The sequence below is a fragment of the Dicentrarchus labrax genome, unplaced genomic scaffold (assembly GCF_905237075.1).
Source record: "Dicentrarchus labrax unplaced genomic scaffold, dlabrax2021, whole genome shotgun sequence".
NCBI classification, from domain to species: Eukaryota; Metazoa; Chordata; class Actinopteri; family Moronidae; genus Dicentrarchus; species Dicentrarchus labrax.
Window position 1 is genome coordinate 9,415,912 of NW_026136711.1, and position 20,561 is coordinate 9,436,472.

At 40.8% G+C, this 20,561-nt stretch overlaps 3 protein-coding genes and 1 long non-coding RNA gene across 7 annotated transcripts; 3 read left to right on the plus strand and 1 right to left on the minus strand.

The window, feature by feature from the left end:
- The first annotated feature begins 1,216 nt into the window (after positions 1-1,216).
- Positions 1,217-7,101, plus strand: acot8 (acyl-CoA thioesterase 8). The gene is made up of 6 exons (XM_051414008.1): positions 1,217-1,442; positions 2,701-2,837; positions 3,005-3,230; positions 5,287-5,444; positions 5,577-5,768; positions 6,794-7,101. Exons 1-6 carry the CDS (start codon positions 1,243-1,245, stop codon positions 6,910-6,912), a joined length of 1,032 nt encoding a protein of 343 aa, XP_051269968.1. The 5' UTR covers positions 1,217-1,242; the 3' UTR covers positions 6,913-7,101.
- Positions 7,102-7,974: 873 nt separating this feature from the next.
- On the plus strand, positions 7,975-12,136 carry ift52 (intraflagellar transport 52 homolog (Chlamydomonas)). Of its 3 annotated transcripts, none has more exons than XM_051414005.1 (14): positions 7,975-8,179; positions 8,546-8,715; positions 8,809-8,896; positions 9,044-9,173; positions 9,282-9,357; positions 10,267-10,338; positions 10,423-10,549; positions 10,639-10,722; positions 10,818-10,886; positions 10,974-11,128; positions 11,205-11,292; positions 11,437-11,545; positions 11,645-11,790; positions 11,871-12,136. In XM_051414005.1, exons 1-14 carry the CDS (start codon positions 8,114-8,116, stop codon positions 11,910-11,912), a joined length of 1,422 nt encoding a protein of 473 aa, XP_051269965.1. In that variant the 5' UTR covers positions 7,975-8,113; the 3' UTR covers positions 11,913-12,136. The 3 variants fall into 3 exon arrangements, with proteins under 3 accessions (XP_051269965.1, XP_051269967.1, XP_051269966.1); XM_051414007.1 differs by lacking the exon at positions 7,975-8,179 and adding an exon at positions 8,186-8,425; XM_051414006.1 differs by lacking the exon at positions 7,975-8,179 and adding an exon at positions 8,186-8,411.
- Positions 12,117-13,175, minus strand: LOC127371291 (uncharacterized). 2 transcript variants are annotated; one of them, XR_007886387.1, is made up of 3 exons: positions 13,042-13,175; positions 12,305-12,946; positions 12,117-12,210 (listed from the first exon to the last, which is right to left on the minus strand). It is a non-coding gene; the product is annotated as an uncharacterized LOC127371291 (long non-coding RNA). The 2 variants fall into 2 exon arrangements; XR_007886386.1 differs by lacking the exon at positions 13,042-13,175 and having other exon boundaries at positions 12,305-13,031.
- Positions 13,176-13,888: 713 nt separating this feature from the next.
- On the plus strand, positions 13,889-20,520 carry mybl2b (v-myb avian myeloblastosis viral oncogene homolog-like 2b). Its single transcript, XM_051414004.1, has 15 exons — positions 13,889-14,061; positions 14,489-14,585; positions 14,681-14,752; positions 14,853-14,945; positions 15,036-15,256; positions 15,402-15,534; positions 15,629-15,688; positions 15,863-16,075; positions 16,845-17,117; positions 17,206-17,348; positions 17,625-17,724; positions 17,827-17,937; positions 19,122-19,220; positions 19,318-19,449; positions 19,566-20,520. The coding sequence occupies exons 1-15, from the start codon at positions 14,042-14,044 to the stop codon at positions 19,692-19,694; spliced, it is 1,896 nt and encodes a 631-aa protein (XP_051269964.1). The 5' UTR covers positions 13,889-14,041; the 3' UTR covers positions 19,695-20,520.
- The last annotated feature ends 41 nt before the right edge of the window (positions 20,521-20,561 follow it).

Here is a 20,561-nt window from a genome sequence, read left to right on the forward strand (position 1 = left end):
ACTGGTTGGCAGGCACCCAGGTGGAAAATGTATCTGGGGACTGTGGATCAAGTTTTGATGGAACGCACCTATCACACGGAGAGAAGCCTCATGCAAAATCAGATCATTCTTTGAAGTTAATACTCATTGGGGAATAACAAACACTCTTTTCTCCATCACACTTGCTCTTTATACAATGTCACCTGACTTCCTCTAGGCTTTCTGCAAGAACATTTTAAACAGGTAACACACTAAAATCCCATTCTTATTCATTCCACCAAATGTATAAGTTGTGTCGCTATGTACAGAAACATTCTTCATTATGGCACAATCCTGCTATTTCCACAGGGAAAACAACCACACTGGATTATTTGGATACGCCACACAGCTTCAAAATTGTATATGTTTACAAGTAATGACTCATCTAATAACTGTTGACAGAGAGATCTCAGAAGACAACTGGAACATGGGAAATGGTTAAATATGTTGAAAGACAGGAAAACTATGTAAAGGAAGAAAAGATTTACACAATATAAGATATTACATAGATATTATCATACAGTAAGACTTCATAGAATGAAACTGATGAAAGATAATTTGTGTTGGAAGTGCAGAATGGAAGTGGGAATGTTCCGACATTATATGGGAATGTACGCCTGTGAGACCAATCAAATTATTGAATTATTGTCGTTGGTTTGGTTCAACAGTCCCTTTGACTCCTACGTTACTGACTGTGGCGTGTTTTCTTTAATTTTTTGTGGACTGGATTTTTGACCTCTATATGTGCCTCTCCTTTTTATTTGACTTATTTTCATTTCCTACGTCATGTCTTGTCTCTCCAATGATAGTTTTCTTGTTGCCATGTACCATTCTTTAAAAAAACAATAAAAACTTAAATAAGGTTGCTTCTTGTTATACTTCTGAAATATAAAAGACTGCCAGCCACCCAGCTGAATTAAATTTACAGCCTCAGATGCCACCCATTGGTGCCACCGGCTGCACTCCATTTAAGGTTGCCTGCCCCTTCTGGTACACGTGGCACATGAGCACGCTATGATATAACAATGCAAAAAGAAAATAATAAAACATAAAATAGGTATAAGTAGGTAAAGGTAACATAGTTGTATGTGACAATGTCAAAGTGTAGAACAAACGCATCACAAACGTGCTACTGACAGTCGGTAGGTGGCGGTAATGAGTGTCAACGTTCAATAGGTAACCTATTTTGAACAACAAAGAACAAGTTACCTTTGCCAAACAAACATGGCGGAAAGAGAAGCGGATACTAGCAATGGCGCTAGCGGGTCAGCGGATAATTGTATTGATTTAGGGGGTACTGTGTCACTGACTGCACCTGAAGTTGAGAGGTCGGAGAGTCCTGCATCTCAGTATGACCAGGACCTCAAGAGCGTCCTGGTCACCAGCGTTTTAAACCTAGAGGAGCTGGATGTGGACCTGTACAGGTACCTGGCTCAAGTTTGTCACTTCTTTACCTTATGGCAGCGGTGATATGCTGCGTTCATGTGCTGTCGGAGGTATTGTAATTAAGATGTTCCATCTTGTAAATAGTGTTCAAGTCGTAATTACGACTGGGAGTCTGAGCTATGATATATCTGACTCACCAGTACGTATGTGCCTTAAAACCATTGTCCTAGTGTGTTTTGAAAACAGTGGAATTAGTTAGTCAGGTAGCGACAACTACTTGGTTAAAGACGTGGTGCATTCACTGAGTTTGAAAGCTGTTGCTATTACACTGTTTATTTTATTGTGTTCCAGATGATTCACTGTCCAGCTGCATTGTCTTATACCAGTAGTTATTCAATTACTGAATTCTAATTTATTTCTAATAAATGGTATTTTGTACTAATATTTAACTATATTCTAGAGGGGGATTGTGTTGATCACCGATATATGTGCTTTCAGTTCTTGTAGCTCCTTTTGAAATTGGTCAAAGTTATGCTGGGATTTATGTGAGTGACTGCTAAGGATATAACTTGTCCCACACCAACGCACTAAAAAAGAAACAGAACAGGTCTGCATGTTTGTTAGGGAGTAACACTTAATGTAAACCAAAATTCAGTTTGATCACAAAAAAGAGCCTCCACAGGTCTCCAGAGGTGTTTCAACACATCAATAATTACATCTAATATAAAAGAACGAAAGGGGCGATTCTGTATAACTTATATACTTTTGTTCTTGAGGTGTATTGTGTGGGGGAAAAATATAATTAAAATGAAGCTGAACTTTGAATAGAGGACTATGAATTGTAACTTGACATTTTACATTGTGGTATTGCTATGTTTACCTAACTAAAGGATCTGCATACTTCCTCCACCTCTATGGCTCTTAAACCAATATACATAATATTTAATTTCAAAACTGTAAAAGTGTCCGTCTTACTGCTTAAGTACTTAAGTGTTATAATGCTTAAGCTTATAATGTTACATTTTCACACACTGCACACCAGGATAAGAGAATATTAGACACACTGATCAATATAACGTCTAATTATACAACACCAATAAAGGTTCAAAGATTGAACCTGTGAAGAAAACACCAAAAGACAAACGTAGGACCTGTTGGAGAGCTACTGTATTTGATTGTTATAAATACGGGTACACCACTCAAAAACATTGATCACCCTCACTGTCACAGCTCCATAAGCATTATCTAGTGAGACCGCTTTGCATATATTTAGAATGTTTCTCTATTTTTCCCCAGAGGGACACACCACTGGGTGCCCCGCAGTCAGCGTTTGTTTGGGGGTCAAATAGTCGGTCAGGCCCTTGTAGCTGCCGCCAAATCTGTCAGCGATAATCTCTATGCCCATTCTCTCCACTGCTACTTTGTACGAGCAGGTAAGATGCAGCATCATAACAAAGGTGCTGGTAAGAGATTGTGCAACCCAAATAATATAATGGGGGCTCATAGATAATGCAAATGATCTGGATCATAAACATAGGAAACTGGCCACAGTCAGTTCAGTTACCGAGTCCCCACAGCTCTTGTTTTGGGTGTTTTTCAGGGGATCCTAAGGTTCCAGTGCTGTACCAGGTGGAACGCACAAGAGATGGTCGCAGTTTCACAGTACGCTCTGTGAAGGCCATCCAGCATGGACAGCCTATACTGATCTGCCAGGCATCCTTCCACATGCTGCAGCAGAGCCCCCTGCAGCACCAGTTCACCATGCCAGTAGTCCCTCAGCCTGAAGACCTCCTCACTATAGAGGAGCTTATTCACCTTTATCTCAGGTAAAGCTGCTATGATTAGTCAATTCATTGATCAGTTATTAAACAGAAAATGTATATGTTTATATGTTCATCATATCTTATTGCAAGTAGAATTGAATACATCATCTTGGACTTTGGTGCCACAGGGGTTCCATGGTTAGCACTGTCATGTAACAGCGAGAAGGTTCAGAGCTTTAGGCCGGCTGGGGCCCTTCTGTGTGGAGGTTGCATGTTCTCCCTGTGCCTGTGTGAGTGTCCTCCCACTGTCAAGCGGCATGCAGGTTAGGTTAATTGGCAACTCTGAATTGTCTGTAGGTGTGAATGTGAGAGTGAATGGCTGTTTGCCTGTGTGTCACCCCTGTGATTGGCTGGCAACTTGTCCAGGTTGAACCCCGCCTCTTGTCCACTGTCAGCTGGGATCGGCTCCAGCCTCTCACCACGACCCTCTGTCTAAAGGGTATTTTCTGACATTTTATAGATAAAACGACTAATCGAGAAAATAGTTGGATTTCTAATCTCAGGTGGAATAACCATTTATTTTATTAATTACAAAGCAACATGAACAAGGGACTTGAAAAGACACAAAAGTAGTGACATAACAAGGCCTACATGTAATTTGTATATTCAGTGGGTTAGATTAGAGGGCTACATTAGAACTTAGTATATCTGGGAAACACAAAAACAGAGGACAGTTTTGTATATACACTGTTCCAAATTATTATGCAAATATGATTTTAATTAAAGAAACATTAGATTTTTTATTTTTCAATGAAAGTTTTCAATTGTGCTGCTTCCCATCTCTGTTTAGATCACTGACATCAATCTCAGACAGGTTTGTCTTAATTAGTTTGCCAGGTGAGCCTAATTAATGTGAAACTACTTAAGGATGTTGTTCCACATTATGAAGCAAGTCACAGGTTTCATGCAATATGCAGAAAAAAACTATTAAGTGTTGCAAAAAACTCTTTTTTGCATAATAATTTGGAACACTGCAGTTTGAGTTATTTTGCAAAAAAATGCCATTGTCATCATTGGTAATTGTGTTTAATAAAATCCAGATTACGATATAATTGTTGAGGAATAAAAAATCCTATTGACTGCCAATTATGTCGACTATTTAAGGAAAAAAAGAACCAAAACAGTATATGCATAATAATTTGGAACACATTGTAATGTATAATAATGTATATTTATAAAAATATGCTACAAGGTCAGTTTACCCAAATCACAAAAGATTTAATAAATGGAAAGATACAGATGTGAAAGAAGAATAAAACTGAAACATATAGAAGAGTGAATTCATCTTGATTCTTCAAATGGGACACATAAAGACAACATCTCTGTCCTCTGGTGCCATCTTGTGGCCTTCAGTTGCAGTTTGTTACCCCCTTATTGTAGTACCAGCTTACTATAACTACTACTGTAACTAACTTACTGTTTCCCTTAAGATATGCAGATATCCTGATACACTCTGCTAGTGTGGGAACCAGCTCAAAGCTCTATTAGAAAAATAGTTTTAAACTATTTAATTTTTTTCAATACATAACGACAAAGGAGCAATCGGATGAATAAATGATGAGTTGGCTCCAGTTATAATTTAAGCAGAGTTAGCAGAGTAGGCTTACAGATTTATGGAGAGCCAGGTAATTATTTGTCTCCTTTTACCCACTGTTCCGCACCGTGTGTTAAACCCCTTTTATATTCAGTACAGTGAGGCGGAAAGTTGACTCCACCTGTATTTCCTTAGATCTGACCGGTGTAAGCAGACGCACACTGTCGTGGTAGTATGCATGAACACCAGCTGGTGATATAAAAATAGATTAAAAGAGGTATAAACCATCGAACAACAGGGAAAAGGAGACAAATAATGACCTATCCGGCTTTCCACACAGATTGCTGTAGAGCACACAATCACACAGGTTGAACTGTGTCTGAACACAAAACAAACAGAACATGCTAGGTGGAGCTGTACCACCAACAGCAAACATCCAAATCCAATGTCCCACGAAGGGTTATTAAGTACTTTGCAGATGGGCTTCCTCAGTCATGATCTGTATTTGCTTGTACGGTTTTACAGCAAACCAGACCTAGCAGAGAATGCAAAACAAGGCCTCAACAAACTGCTGGCTAATGAGGTCCCCATTGAGATAAAGCCAGTCAACCCACCACACTTCTACAGACTCGCTGCATCCGAGCCGAAGAAACTGTTCTGGGTGCGAGCACGAGGATATATTGGTAAAACACATTAAATGCACATTTACATTACAGATATTGAACAGCATTTATACTAAACTTTGTAACTGTAGGATATTCTTGCTTTTTCCATTCCATTCTCCATCTGTTTATTGTATTTGTGTGTTTGTGTAGGTGAAGGCAACATGAAGCTGCATTGCTGCGTTGCTGCTTACGTCTCAGACTATGCATTCCTGGGCACCGCGCTGCTGCCTTATCCCGACTACAGGGCCATGTTCTCGGCCTCCTTAGACCACGCCATGTGGTTCCACAGCACGTTCCGCAGCGATGAGTGGATGTTGTATGAGTGCGAGAGCCCATGGGCAGGTCAGTATGTTGTTCACCTCCTGTCTGCTGTGCTTCATTTGTTACAAATACGCCTTTTTCCACTACCGGAACTTCAAAGACTCCTAAACTGAACCTTCAAGAGAAAACATAACAGTGCTGCCCTGCTGCTAAGAGGAGTAAACATACCACTGTTACCTGAAAGTTACTGTGTAATAAACTTTTAACATACTCCCCAACACTTGCAAACAATCTACAGTTTACATGTAGGCCTGTATATTGATGCAAACTTCCTTCGGTGTTTGTCTAAATACTTTATTGATTGTGGTGCTGTGTTGCAAACTAGCTGTTACTTTCCCCTGAGAGTACCTGGAACTTGGATTTAGTACCACATTCTGAGCTGTGCTGAAATTGAAGTTCCCGTACTCACCCACAGAGCTGGGGGAGTACAGTAGAGACAATAGCAGAAGTTACTGGTCGTTCAGTTCTTTTAGTGAAAAAGGTCTACAAGTAATGGAGGTCACACTTGCTACACAAGCACATGTAATTGTATGTATTTCCACAGTGTTCTGGTTGTTGGTTTACCCAGCCACAGATGCTTTCACAGCGCTCTGTTGGTAAATGGTAAATGGACTTGATTTGATTTCTTTTGGATTTTTAACTCAACCTACTGTTTGATCATTTGCTAAACAACCATTAGAATAAGGAAACTTAAGCAATCAGGACATTTTGGTGTTGTATTTACTATAGAAGTATTTGCTTAAAAATACTTAAAATCATAAAATAATAATGAAAATATAAAATATATTTACTTTGAAAATGTACTTTTATATTTACTAATATATATTTTCACCCATTTACAAATTGGGTTGCACTTGGGTAACTTGTACAATTGGTTCTAACTTTCAAGCATTTTGTGCCTCTTGACATGCATGTGCTTATTAACAAAAACTAATTGGGATCCAATTTTAGAATAAAGATTACCCATTTCAGTCGACCTCGTCACAAGTTTGGACAGTAGCATTCCTGCTGTAATCCTAACATGTGGTTTACGTTTTGTCCCACAGGGGGAAGCAGGGGACTGGTTCAAGGCCGACTGTGGAGGAGAGACGGGGTGCTGGCTGCCTCGTGTTCCCAGGAGGGTGTCCTGAGAGTGAAACCTGTCACACAGCCCAGCAAACTATAAGCACATTCCTGAGATTGTTTTTCCTGTTTAATTTATTTGTAATCCTAATAATATACATTTCCTTTGGTTTTTACACATTAAATGATATATATATATAATGTTATATAGTAACAAATTCATGATTGCTTCATTCTGAACATGCAGAAATTAATTTTATTTCCAGTCAATAAAGAATGAAAAAACTTATAATGGATGATTCTTGTCATTTTCTGACATGTTAAGAAGTTTCTGATAGTCAGAAGTGCCACAGTCATGATGACAAAATAAGAAATCCAAAGCATGGAATTGTGTTTGATCACACTTCTTGAAAGGCATCACACAAAAATAATACATTTTAAATAAAAAAATACCTGCCACTGAGCTTTATTATTATTATTATTTCTCTTATTTGAACAGGGACAGTGCACAATAAAACATTAACCCTGTATACAACAAGGAGAGATGCATTGCACCGGGTTTTAGCAAGGTGCTATTTTCCAGCCGTAGTCCCTGGGCAGGTAGATGGAACATATGCTTCATTGCAAATAGAGGGCCAACACTATCCACACTATAGAAACTCAGATGGCATAACATCTGTATGCCTGTCTACTACCAGCAGCTGTCCTGTGAGTTACATTGATGGGAAGTGAATATGTGTCTGTTTTAAAAGAGGAATAATCCGGTGAATGGGATGTAGAGCAGGACAGCGAAGGAAAGGAACAGCCTGATCCCCCAGTGGAGAGTGAAGAGTGAAATTACTGTGAAATAGGACAGCTAGGGAAATGTACAACCTGATCCACCAATGGAAGATGAAATGAGTGCAGTCAGCAGGACAGCCTGGACAACGAACAGTCAGAGACTACACAAGAGGACTGACTGACTGGACGTGGGGCAGTCTTTAAGTCTGTATGCAAAGAGAATTACTACGTGAATAAATCCAAACATTTGTCAAACATTTGCCTTTCATGAAGATAAACTACAAGATCACTCTAGTACGTGCGCGCTGCACACCATCCGGGTGAATCACTGTGCCGTCGCAGGAGTTCCACCATTTTCGTTCCGTGATCACATCGTTATTAACTAACGTCAGTACAATAAACGGTTATCGCCATTTATGAATCCATACAGAATCGTGTACGATAGAAATCACCAGCCTTGTGTGAACCGGTGTTTTCAAACACCCCTACTTATTGCCACACTGCTGCATTAACGCTTGGTTGTTATGCAGTTAGCGCCCTTGGTTACCACTTTCCACCCATCATGCATCACTGCTAGGAGAGCTCGAGAGGTAACTTGGGCAACGGTTAATATAACAGAGCGTTACAGGTAGAACAGAATGTAACAGGCGAACAGTTACCGTTGCTCTCTATTGAATGTCCCGTTAATGGAGAGTCATTAGAGAAACATTAACTGTAAGCTTCGAACTCGAACGTAACGACGCCTGGCTATTAGCTACATGGCTAGTTAGCTTACATTATTACTGCAGTGACCAAGAATGACATCGTGTGCGAGTTAATATGGTCAGTTATTCACGGTAATGTCGATTATAGCCGATGAATGGCCGTGCTAACTCGAGCCACGGTTAGATAAAATAGAAATAATGTGTTAAAGACACTTCAGACGGGTCTAACTTCGAGTCACAACCTGTTTCTAGGTGTACGGATGTAAACAAGGGCCTGCTTTGGTGAGTGAATCTAATTCAAGGATGGAGAAAGAACAACACAACACTGTCGTCTTCAACGCTTCGAAAAGAGAGCTGTTTACTGCGAACAATGGCTACAAATCCATGCAGACGAGACTGAAAGCTCAATGGAAAATTCAAAGGTGAGGGTTATTGGCTTTTTATTTGAACTATACTTACTTTTGCAGTCATTTTGAGTAACCCCTCAGTTGCAAAATAAATGCTGTCTCCCCTAGTATGAAGGAAGAGCTGTCTTCGGAGAAGCTGAAGGGTGTCAGATTGTGGATAACAGCAGGCCCAAGGGAGAAGTTCACAGGATCAGAGGTGATGTTTAAAATCTTAAAGTAAACTGGGATTTGTTCATTTCCATATAAAAGCTCATGGCGTGAGAGATGGTAGAAATGGCTAAATGAACCTTTGCTGTGCTGCTTTTAAATTCTGCACTCACGTTTCCGCTCTGTTTTATTTCAGCTGGAGGTACTGAAGCACTACCTGGACGGAGGAGGAAATGTCCTGGTCATGCTTGGTGAAGGAGGAGAAGTGAAATATGACACCAATATCAACTTTCTCCTGGAGGACTTTGGAATAATGGTCAACAATGGTGCATATTGAAGTTTGTTGACATCATCTGTGAAGTTACAGGGTTTGTTGTCACAATCGTATTGAATTCTGTGGTGTCTGTTTTCTCTCTCACCGTTAACTGCTGCAGATGCTGTCGTGAGGAATGTGTATTACAAATACTTCCATCCTAAAGAGGCACTTGTGTCCAATGGTGTTTTGAACAGGTATGTTGTTGATTTATCACACACTCACTTTATACAGTATATTCCAATTAGTCCTGGAGTATTTGTAGCCTATATATGTTTATATTAGGGATCGACCAATGTGTTTTTTCAGGGCAGGCACAGGTACTTACTATTAATCAAAGAAAATATATCTGGTATTAGGAACCGACATACATTTGCAGCAAAAATTAGGATCTAACCAGTGGTGGAGTGTACTGTACAATTTTGAGATACATGTAAGTTACTTGAGTATTTTAATTTTATGCTACATCATACTTGCACTCCGCTACATTTTGGAAGAAAATATTCTACTTTTTACACACTGCATTTATTTGATCTCTTTAGTTAATAGTTATTAAGCAGATTCACATTATTTTTTTATTTTCTATTTTCTAAAGTTATTTTTTGGCCTTTTATTGCCTTCATTTGATAGATACAGCTAAAGACAGACAGGAAAGGGGAGTAGAGAGAGGAGATGACATGCAGCAAAGAGCTGCAGGTCAGATTCGAACCCTGGGCTGCTGCAGCATGGACTCAACCTCGGTACATGGGTCGCCAGCTCTACCCACTGAGCTAACTGGGCGCCCCAGATTCACATTATTAACCCAAGATAGAAATTATGAAATATTATCATAGATTAATCTACCAAGCAGCATTAAGTAATGGAAATAAAAAAGCTCCACCTCTACCATTGTGTAACCAGTCAGATAGTACTGTGGGCGGGACATTGATTGAGACTACAGACAGTGAGAAGATGCTGCATCTGAGGCAAAAGAGCGCCTTTTTCTAATCAGTCAATAATAGGTCTATCCCTAATGTATATGCATTCAAATTTAGTTGTGATAGATATACTATGCTTAATCAGTTTGTAAGCTGGTGCAAGTCATAATTCTCTATTTTCTTATTTAGAGAGATCAGTCGGGCTGCTGGCAAAGTGGTCACGGGAATCATTGAAGATGAAAATGTTGGAAACAATGCACAGTGAGAGATTTACTTTTCTATCTTCTACACTAAGTACAGCATTTAGTGTTTTGAATGCAAAATGTTCTGTCTTTATTTGTGCAGGGCTCTCACATTTGTGTACCCGTATGGTGCCACGCTGAGTGTGATAAAGCCTGCTGTGGCTGTTCTTTCAACCGGCTCAGTCTGCTTCCCCCTCAACAGGCCCGTCCTGGCCTTCCATCAAGGAAAGGTCAGAGGCACAATGTAGTTTTCTTACTCATTCCCAGACCATATGATACTTGGGAGATGATGTTGAAAGATGTCTTGTGTCTTATGAAGGAGGCTGGCAAACTGGTAGTGCTGGGTTCCTGCCACATGTTCAGTGACCAATACATAGACAAAGAGGAGAACAGTAAAATCATGGTGAGTCCGCTTGACATTTAATTATTAGTCAGCTAATGAGTATTCTGCTCTCCTGTGGAATTTGTTGAGTTCTTTTTTTAAACTTTTTATTCCAGGATGTTGTGCTCCAGTGGCTCATGACTGATAATATTCAGCTGAATCAGATTGATGCCGAGGACCCCGAGGTGAGGAAGTGTACTTGACAGGGGAACGGCCTCACTAATATTGTTTGTTAAACTAGCTGACATCCAACTTGTCCTTTCGTCCCTCAGATCACAGACTACACCATGTTGCCAGACACAGGGTGCTTGTCAGAACAGCTCCGAGTGTGCTTACAGGAGGGTGATGAAAACCCCAGAGACTTCACCTCGCTCTTTGATATGTCTTTGTTCAATTTGTCGACTGACACTTTACCCCAAGTTATCAGGTGAGAATGCAAAATACGCCCTAGTGTGTCACTGCTCTGCATTTCTCTGCTAAATATAATAAAATGTTTTTTGCAGTGCTTACAAGCAGCTTAACGTCAAAGACGAGCCCCTTCAGCTGATCACACCACAGTTTGAGACCCCACTGCCTCAGCTTCAGCCTGCTGTAAGTGGGAGTCCTGTGTTCCTGTCCCAGACAAAGTTTTCCCACATACTTAAGATTCATATGCAGCTGAAATGTGAAGGGGACAAGCATTCAGCCCCACAAGTTTAAACCCAGAAGTTGGTGTTTTTTTTTTTTTTTTAAAAGGTCTTTCCACCCGCGTTAAGCGATTTGCCTCCACCCATGCTGGACCTGTTCGATCTAGATGAAACGTTCTCTTCTGAGAAAGTGCGCCTTGCACAGCTCACCAATAAATGTGAGTTCAGCACTTGACTAAACAAAATGATTAACCGCATCTTAAAATAAATGTACTGCTATATCTGTGTTAATGTTTTTCAACCCGTTCCATTCACAGGCACAGACGATGATCTTGAATTCTACGTGCGAAAATGTGGCGAAATTCTGGGGGTGACTCCAAAGTTGGACAAAGAGCAGAGGGATGCAAAGCACATCTTGGAACACATTTTCTTCCAGGTTGTGGAGTTCAAGAAACTCAACCAGGTGAGACACCTTTCAGATTCCTACAAAACATTGTTAATCGAAAAGGTCTAAACTAAAAAACTAATTTCTCCCCATTACAGGAGCATGATATGGATGCTGAGGTACAGTTCACGCCATTGTAACTGGATTCAAGATTTTCAGCTCTTGCCTTTTACTGAACCCTGACCAAGCGTGTGAGAGTGTATTTACTGGAGGTGGTAAATGGACTGCTACAGTAGTTGTGGACTGCTGTAACAACATGGCACTAAGGTGGAGAAACTGTATAAAGTTGATATTTTGTATCTTTCTACTGTTTATTTTTTGAAGAATTGTAACACTTAAGCAAATAAAGTCACTGATACTTTTATTTAAATATTCCACATCTTTAAAAACATTGTTGAGGCATACAAAGCTCTCTGCATTAATCCTCACAGATGGGTCCTGTAAGACAAAATGAAGAGCTAGAACATGGAATTGCAGTTTGCCAGAGCATTTAATGATGATTAAATATGGCTAACTAAGCTGAACATCTTACCATCACATGAACAATTCACAATGATCCATCCTTGATGCATGGTGGGTGCAGAGGTAGGCAATCACGGCTGAACACCCCAGATTTCTTCCTTCCAAACCTCTCCATGTTGGGTGTGTGTAGAGAGACATTCTAGGCCACCTCAGGGAGAAACTTCAGCTGGTGACTGTTGTGTAGACTCTAGTGTAAACTGGGGTTTTGGACTCCAGGTTTGCTCTAGTGAGCTGAACTCCATGTAGGGTTTGGGGCTGTTACTCTCCGGTTTAATCAAAGACACATCCCATGACATTTGAGAGCCAGCGAGATCACTGTACATCTGGTCAAAACAGGCAGCCTGTTTCTGCTTTTGAAGGAGCATGTGGGGAGTGGAGGACTTCCCATGTAAAGGCACAGTCAGGTGACAATTGTCCGGCTCCTGAGTGTTCAAGCTGCTCATTGAAAAGGCCTGAAGGGGAGAAATGGGGTCAGACGGCAGGCATAGAGAAGCCAGGATGGACAGCCTGGTGTCAGACCCATCAGCTACCGTGTCATTTGAAGCCCTTGATGTGGACAGTTGTTCAAGCGACAAAGCAGACAGCAAACTCTGTTCCTCAAAAAACTTCCTGTCAAGCTCTGATGGAGACGAACACTCAAAGCTTTTCATATCTGCAAGGTAAAATGTAAGATGCCACCTGTGACCACATCATCTGATCAGAATTAAATGAATAAATCTATTTTGAGACTAAAACCAGTTTTCTTACCTTTAATGACAGAAGCTTTCTCCATTGTCTCCTCTCAGCCAGTGAGTGTCAGCTGAGCTCCAGGTGGGGTTTTAATCAGTTGAAGCTGCTTGTTAATTGACCCAGCTGGAGGCTGAGCAGTCATCAGTCTGGTGGAGGTGCAGACACATTTTTATTTGTGATCTCTTTTTCTTTTGTCTATGTTATTTAAACAAAGTGGTATTTTGACTATGTATATTTAGTGTCTGTTCTAACAAACAAAGTTAGAATAAAAGAGCACTCAAAAAATCTAATCTTCCTTTAAGATTTACATTATCATGTAAGTTATATTAAGTTGAATATTATTTTCCAATAAATTGTTAAATGGGTATATAAATGTAATAAAAGAGTCAAAAATGTTTCCAGAGACCAAGATGACACTTCAAAATTGCCAATTTTAAACCAATGAATCAACAAAGGAAAAAGCAGTGAATCTTAATCTTTGACAGGTTGGAACCACGGAATATTTAATAATTTTGATTGAAAATTAATTAAATTTTCTGTTGTTGGATTAATTGATCTCAAGATATGGTTATTGTTTTATAATAAATGTTATCATTTGTATCCGTTTAATATTTTATTTTCTATTCTATTCCGTTTTTGTTTGATTACGAGTGGCGCTTTTTTTCTCAAGGCTTTATTTTGAAGCTCCCGCCGGAAATGGTCTTTGCGGCTCCTCGACCCTACGCGCACATCTAATGCGCACTACGTCACGCTCCGGCTTCTACGATAGAGAAGGGCGCGAGATAGAAATCCAGGAGCGCGGACAACTCGGGCGCTCCGCTCCAGCTGGTTACGAGCTGCAACATTACCATTCAATACAACAGCACCGAGCCGCCACCGCCACCGCCGCCACCGACCGCTCCATAAAGACCATAAAGAGGCGGGATACAACGGTAGAACACCGAATATACATGCACATGACGTGCAACGGAATTAGGACAAATTACCGTCTGACCGTAAACAACAGAAACAGAGGGAAATGTCTTGGTGGCCGCGCGGGTAAGATGTTCAGCTTTGTTATCTGAATCAACAGTAGCATTAGCAATACTTATTTAGTCAGAGGCAGACTTAAAGCTAACATTTAAGGTTACAGTATTAATGGCATTTAGGTGAAATGTTAGCTTTTGGCCTAATCTTGGAACTTGTGACTACTTCACGGACCTCTGCCGCCCTTTTCCGGAGAATCACGATAATCAGGTTTTAACGCCGGACACTCTCTTTATGAACTCCCAGCAATAAAATACATCTGCCTAACACTGTACCCAGCTTATAACTGTGTCAAACGATCGCTTATGCCTGTATGAGCCTATTAGAAACAAACCTGATAGTCAAGTTTTCCTCGCCCCACCGCAAGGGCGGGTCAGGAGCTATTTTCTGCGTTCACTGTCAGCCTTCTTCGTCCACATAACAGCTGTTTGTTTCTCAGTGAGGATGGAGAGGAGGCCATGCATCAGGACACTGACTCTGATGTGGCAGAGCAGAGAGACGGTGGGAAAGTGAAGGTGAAGTGGACACAAGAGGAGGTGAGTGCCAGGACTTGTCCCAGTGATTTGCATGTAGTCTCAATGAGCTCTACAGGACAGGGTGCATAAACATGCTTATTTGTTTATGTTTACAGGATGACAAGCTCAAGGCGCTGGTTCAAAAACTGGGACCAAATGATTGGAAATATATTGCCAGCTACATACCAGTGAGTTTGATAACTTTTCAGTTGTTGTTTATGGCTTATATATCAACAATAATACCATTCATTGATTTTAAACTTCTTAAACTTGTTTTGTTTTTCTTAGAGTCACACTGAACACCAGTGTCAGCACCGCTGGTTTAAGGTCTTGGATCCAGAATTAGTTAAAGGTCCTTGGACCAAAGAGGAGGATGAGAAGGTAGGTGATGTGTTATCTAGTAGTGCAGGGGTTTGAGAACAGTGTGGCTGATCAGAGTTGTAATTCAGCTGTGTACCCCTCATTCCTCAGGTCATAGAGCTTGTGAATCTCTACGGCAACAAACAGTGGGCACTGGTGGCCAAGCATTTGAAGGGCAGACTCGGGAAGCAGTGCAGAGAGCGCTGGCACAACCACCTCAATCCCAACGTAAAGAAGTCGTCGTGGACGGCAGAGGAGGACCTCGTCATCTACAAAGCTCACTGCCTGCTCGGAAACCGCTGGGCTGAGATCGCCAAGCTGCTCCCTGGAAGGTAAACACTCTCCATCGTCGCTAGAGGATGCGTTTGAAACTGTCCTCATAGTTGTGTGTGTGTGTGTGTGTGTGTGTGTGTGTGTGTGTGTATAAATAAAGCCTTGTCTTCTCTAGTGGACTCATGTTCTAGTATTTATTCACAGGACGGATAACGCAGTGAAGAATCACTGGAATTCCACCATCAAACGCAAGTTAGAGATGGGCTTCTATGCGGGGGAGGTCTTTAAGCCAAATGAGCTTGAAGAGCTGCTGGCCCGCGTCAATAAAGACGTGCAGGTGGGCAGTCTTTTTTGATGACGTTCTCCTTAAAGATGGATGCAGTATTGAACTGTACGAACAGTATTGATAATTCAGTTTTCTGATCACACAGGTGCCCAGTTGCTCTCAGGATGGTGCAGACAAAGAATCAGATCAGAAAACACAACCTCCAGTAAGCAACCAATCGCATCGTTTTGAAAAATGTCACAATTTAAACACAGTGTGGCTCTGAATAATTAAATCTCTGTCATTGACTTGAATAAAGTCTACATAAGCAATATCTGTATGACACAGCAGTGATCATATTTTCAATATCAGTGTAATAGATGTTTACTTTTTCCACCAGCTGCAGGAAACGCCCATCTCAGCCTCTGGTGAAGTCAGCTCCAGCGAAGCGGGTCCGTTGAAGGCTGCGTCCTCTCCAAAGGACAGTTTAAGCCCCAAGACAGAAACAGACAGCACAGGAGAAACGAGCTGCTCCAGCTGGGTGGTGGACAGCTCCGGCTTTCTCTCCCCTACTGGCCCCGCACTGAAGGAAGTGCTGGACATGGTGGACGGGGTAAGCAGGGTGTCTTAAAAAGTCTCAAATCCAATAATCTGAATGTTAGGCCTTAAAATGTCTGAAATATATAATTTTGATTGTATCGCAATCATTAAGTGATTTTCATATCCTTCTTACTTTCTTTTGCCAGTATGGACTTAAGATAGGTCTTAGATTGCATTCATTATGGTCTTAAAAACTCTTAAAGACTATATAGTATTTCATTTATGTATTTAATAACTCATACTACTCATCTTGGCTGCTGCATTGCAACCTCTTATTTCTACCAGTGACAGACAGTGCTGTTGAACATAAAGTTTACAGGGTGACCAAATATCCTGGAAATAATCTATGTTGTCCTGGAAATGTTTAATTGTATTTTAGCCTGCATTGTGGCTAAATTAATGTTACAGTTGGAGGGAAACTAGTCAATTGGGAAGTGGAGTGTCCCATAAATGATGAATCTATGGCTGACCGCCAAGTGCAGTCCTGTATTGTCAAGAAAAACTCCTGGGAAACGATTTCTTGAAAAATAATGGGATCCCTGGTTGAATTATACACAGTTCAGTTGTGCTGTTTTAATATATTGTCATTATTATATGATATAACCTTCTTTTAACTAGTTACCTTGTTTTATTTTCTATTAAGTTAACCTTTATGACCTTTTACTGTCTTACCCCTCCGATACTGATTCAAGGGCAAAAAAGGCATTTTAAAGGGCAGCTATAAGTGTCATATTCTGTAGTCGTAGCTAGACATCCAACTAAAATGTCTCCTCTGCTATCAGGACATCGATGGCTGGTGCAACCTCGCAGCCTTTGACCTGCCGGAGGACAGTCCGAGTCCCGAGCGCCACCAGTTCCGCCTGGAGGGCAGCGCCTTGCAGGAGTTGAGCAAAGGCAGCAAGGGGGAACTCATCCCCATCTCTCCTGGAGGGGTCACGCCGCCCTCCATACTGAACCGCAGAAGCCGGAGACGCATCGCCTTGTCCCCCGACGCCAATAACTCCATGACTCCCAAGAGCACTCCTGTCAAAATCTTGCCCTTTTCCCCGTCTCAAGTAAGTCGTTTGATCCCGTCGTTGTGACTTTGGTGCTGCTCGCGATGTCACATGAGACGGTCTAACCAACTAACGTGTGTTGTTCCAGTTCCTCAACATGTGGACCAAGCAGGACACTCATGACCTGGAGAACCCGTCCCTCACGTCCACGCCGGTGTGCAGCCAGAAAGCCATTGTTACTACGCCGCTACAGCGTGACAAGACCCCCCTCACTCAGAAGGAAAACTCAGCGTGAGTGGACTCGAAATAGGAATGGGTTCTGATAGCTGGTTTCATGTTCGGATCCAGTCAAGGATATTTGGAATACGTTGCTTGTGATGTACAGGAGGCTACAACTGTTCACTGAATGTGTCAGATACATTCAGTGAACATTTCATACATCAAGCTATCTCCTTTTGAGGTTGTGAACACTAGCTAGCTGCAGATGTGGAAATGCTAACCTAATAATAAGCTATTCAAAATGATTCTGATTCAGTACTGGATTTGAATTTGATTTTTGTTATGTAGATTTGTCACACCCAACCACAAGTCCGATCTCTGTACGACTCCACGGACCCCGACACCATTCAAAAATGCCATGGAGAAGTACGGTCCTCTGCAGCCACTGGTGAGCATCTGTAGCTGTCAGTGAAAAGCAACGAGTTCAGTTCATGCCTTTATCAACACTGCATTAACACTATAATGTGTGTGTGTGTGTGTGGAATCTTAGCCCCAGACTCCAAACCTTGAAGACGACATAAACGAGGTCATCCTAAGAGACGCTGGGATGGACCTGGTTGTCGTCTGCTCGACTCCTCCTGAGCAAAGACGCAAAACAATGGTAACTACGGGTCAACTTTAATATTTAACACCTTCTTTAATCCTTCAATCTCTGTTGGTGTTGCTGCATTTTTAAGTCCTGTGAATTTTCTTCTTCCTTGTGTTCTTACCATTCACCTTAGTAATGATGTACTTTTTAAAATGTATTAATATTACTTCAAGGCTGATGTAGCAGATCTTACTAGCTGCCATTTATCTACAATATGTGGTTGATTTTTGCAACATGTCTTTACTGCAGCAGCTTTAAGCATAAAGACCTTGTGTCGCAGTAGAGACAAATTGAAGGCGAGTTATAAAATAAACTTCCAGATTAAAATCTTAATGGCTATATGCAATTTAGTGTATAGTTGGAATATAGTGGTTAAATTAAAATTCATAGAAGCAGAGGACTTCATTTGGGAGTTAAAAGTGACCATGGTTGCAGAAACACGCACATGAGATCATAGAGAGCCAACTGATATAAGAAAATAAGACAAACTTAAATATTTTTATTCCAATACCAAGTACTGTAGATCACACTCATTTATTTTATATATTTATAGATAGATAGTAAATATTTGGAACAACAATTTTTCAGGAAGAACACTGGAAAAAAATCTAATGTACTGAATTACAGAAGCTAGTGTAACAGCAGCTGGTCCACAGGAGAAGCCAGGGATTGGCTTTCTGTAATGGTGTATGCTGACACATTAGAACATTTAGTGTACAATTCAAGCTTGACCTAGTATAGAAAATAATAAAGAGCATGGACAGGGTGACTTCTCCGCAGGCGTTTATATGATGTAACTGGCCTGTGTGTCTGTTTAACTGCTTGGGAATGTTGAGTACTTGTTTTCAGTTTTCACACAGCTTCACAGATTCACACCTTGGAGCTGTGCATTACAATGACAGTCTTCCACTGTTGGTCAGCAGGCGGCGGCTCAGGAGCAACTCAGTGTGAAATCTCTACTTCACTCACTTCCCCCAACCAGAAATGTCTAAGCTTCTGCTGCCACCACCATTAAAGAATGCTTGGAACTGGGATGCTGGAGCTTCCCTGCTAGAACCTTAGCAATGAAACAGAACCTAAAGCTCAATGTTTGCTTGCTTGTGCCATTTTTCCCCCTCACCTATTGTTATTGCTTTTATTTTGGACAGAAATTGTACTTGCCGTTGTTAACACAGACTCTATTTTCTTCTTCCCAGCATCGGCCTCCTATGAAGAAAGTGCGCAAGTCATTGGCCCTAGATGACTGCCAGTCCAAACGCAAATGCCTCAAAACCGAAGCCAAACACAACATCAAGGTAAAAACATAAATAAATAAAAAAATAAATGTGTTGTTAGCCTGTCCCTAGATTTGACCCATACTAAATCTTTTTGTCCTTCTGTTTTTGGCCACAGGAAGAACCCGTGATAGTTTGTCTCAGCTCCCCATCATTTTGCAATAAGCAGCATGAAAATATTTTGGATCAGGGCTTCCTTCTGGGACCTAGTGACAGTGTGCCATTTCCCAGCACGGTGCCCCCGATTCCGGTAAGTTCCACCTTTTTAACCCTAAAAAGGAATAAACATCCTCATCAAGTCTTCTAACATGGCTTTTCTACTTTGACCTGATTCTATCGTAACGTTTTTTTTAATTCTTTCTTCAGATGTCAAAAGAATGGGAGACGGTTGTTTGTGGCCAAACTAAAGACCAGCTCATAATGACGGAGAAAGCAAGGCGCTACCTTCGCTCACTGAAATCCCACGCTCCCAATCGGGCCCTGATTCTGTCCTGAGACACCAACATGTTACACATGCACAACTTAGTGTTGCTGTTGCTGTTTGTCCCTTACTGTTTGCTATTTGTGGTGGAAAAAAGAACATGTCATCTGTAGGTTTACTACAGTTTTTGAACAAGTCATTAGCAATCAAAACAATATACAGTCCTATCAATTTGAGAGAGAATGGTGCTTTTAGATGTAGTCCCACTCCAGTGGCCTTAGGCAAGACTTTAAAAACAAGTCAATTGATCACATTTAATTGTATTGTTGTCACTTAAACATGTTTAAAAAGAACAATGAATGTAAAATTGAAAAAAATCACGGCTATATACTTTTGCTATCACTGAAAAGACATGGTTTTACATTGCATAATGTGTCTGTAACAGTTTTTTTTAAAGTTGCGAAGAATACAAACACTCAGGTTGTATAACTTGAATATGGAGTGAATTCAGACAGGTTGATCAGTAGTGTATTTAGAGATGAAGTGTCCATGTTGAAAATGTTAAGTGAGCATTGTCTTGTAAGATTGGTTAAGCATGTGTATAGATTTATAATATACATCTCAGTACACATTAAAAATGAGGATCTGGGTTCAATTAGACATCTGCTGGAAATCTGCAGCACACTACCTACACAGTGATGAATATACTTGGGAAAGTTTTATACTCTATCCAAGTAGTTTAGGTGTAATGGAGGCATGAAGGTGTACCAGCGTTGATGGTAAGGGTATTATATTGTTATTTGGCACTGTTTGTAAATACTAAGTGTTGTATGTTTTTACTTTCTTACAACATTTTGTTAAGAGATGTAATAAAATGGCAATAATATTTCCAATACACAATTTCCTCCTGACTACTACAGCTCGAAGCAGCTTTACACTGT

Excerpts from the sequence above, each read along its gene's own strand:
- acot8 (XM_051414008.1), top strand. The coding sequence starts at position 1,243 with ATGGCGGAAAGAGAAGCGGATACTAGCAATGGCGCTAGCGGGTCAGCG. Across the intron at positions 2,838-3,004 it reads CTGCTACTTTGTACGAGCAG|GGGATCCTAAGGTTCCAGTG; the intron begins GTAAGATGCAGC and ends GGTGTTTTTCAG. Across the intron at positions 3,231-5,286 it reads CTTATTCACCTTTATCTCAG|CAAACCAGACCTAGCAGAGA; the intron begins GTAAAGCTGCTA and ends ACGGTTTTACAG.
- ift52 (XM_051414005.1), top strand. The coding sequence starts at position 8,114 with ATGCAGTTAGCGCCCTTGGTTACCACTTTCCACCCATCATGCATCACT. Across the intron at positions 11,129-11,204 it reads ACTTTACCCCAAGTTATCAG|TGCTTACAAGCAGCTTAACG; the intron begins GTGAGAATGCAA and ends TGTTTTTTGCAG. Across the intron at positions 11,293-11,436 it reads TGCCTCAGCTTCAGCCTGCT|GTCTTTCCACCCGCGTTAAG; the intron begins GTAAGTGGGAGT and ends TTTTTTTAAAAG.
- mybl2b (XM_051414004.1), top strand. The coding sequence starts at position 14,042 with ATGTCTTGGTGGCCGCGCGG. Across the intron at positions 15,689-15,862 it reads ATCAGAAAACACAACCTCCA|CTGCAGGAAACGCCCATCTC; the intron begins GTAAGCAACCAA and ends TTTTTCCACCAG. Across the intron at positions 19,221-19,317 it reads AAGCCAAACACAACATCAAG|GAAGAACCCGTGATAGTTTG; the intron begins GTAAAAACATAA and ends TTTTGGCCACAG.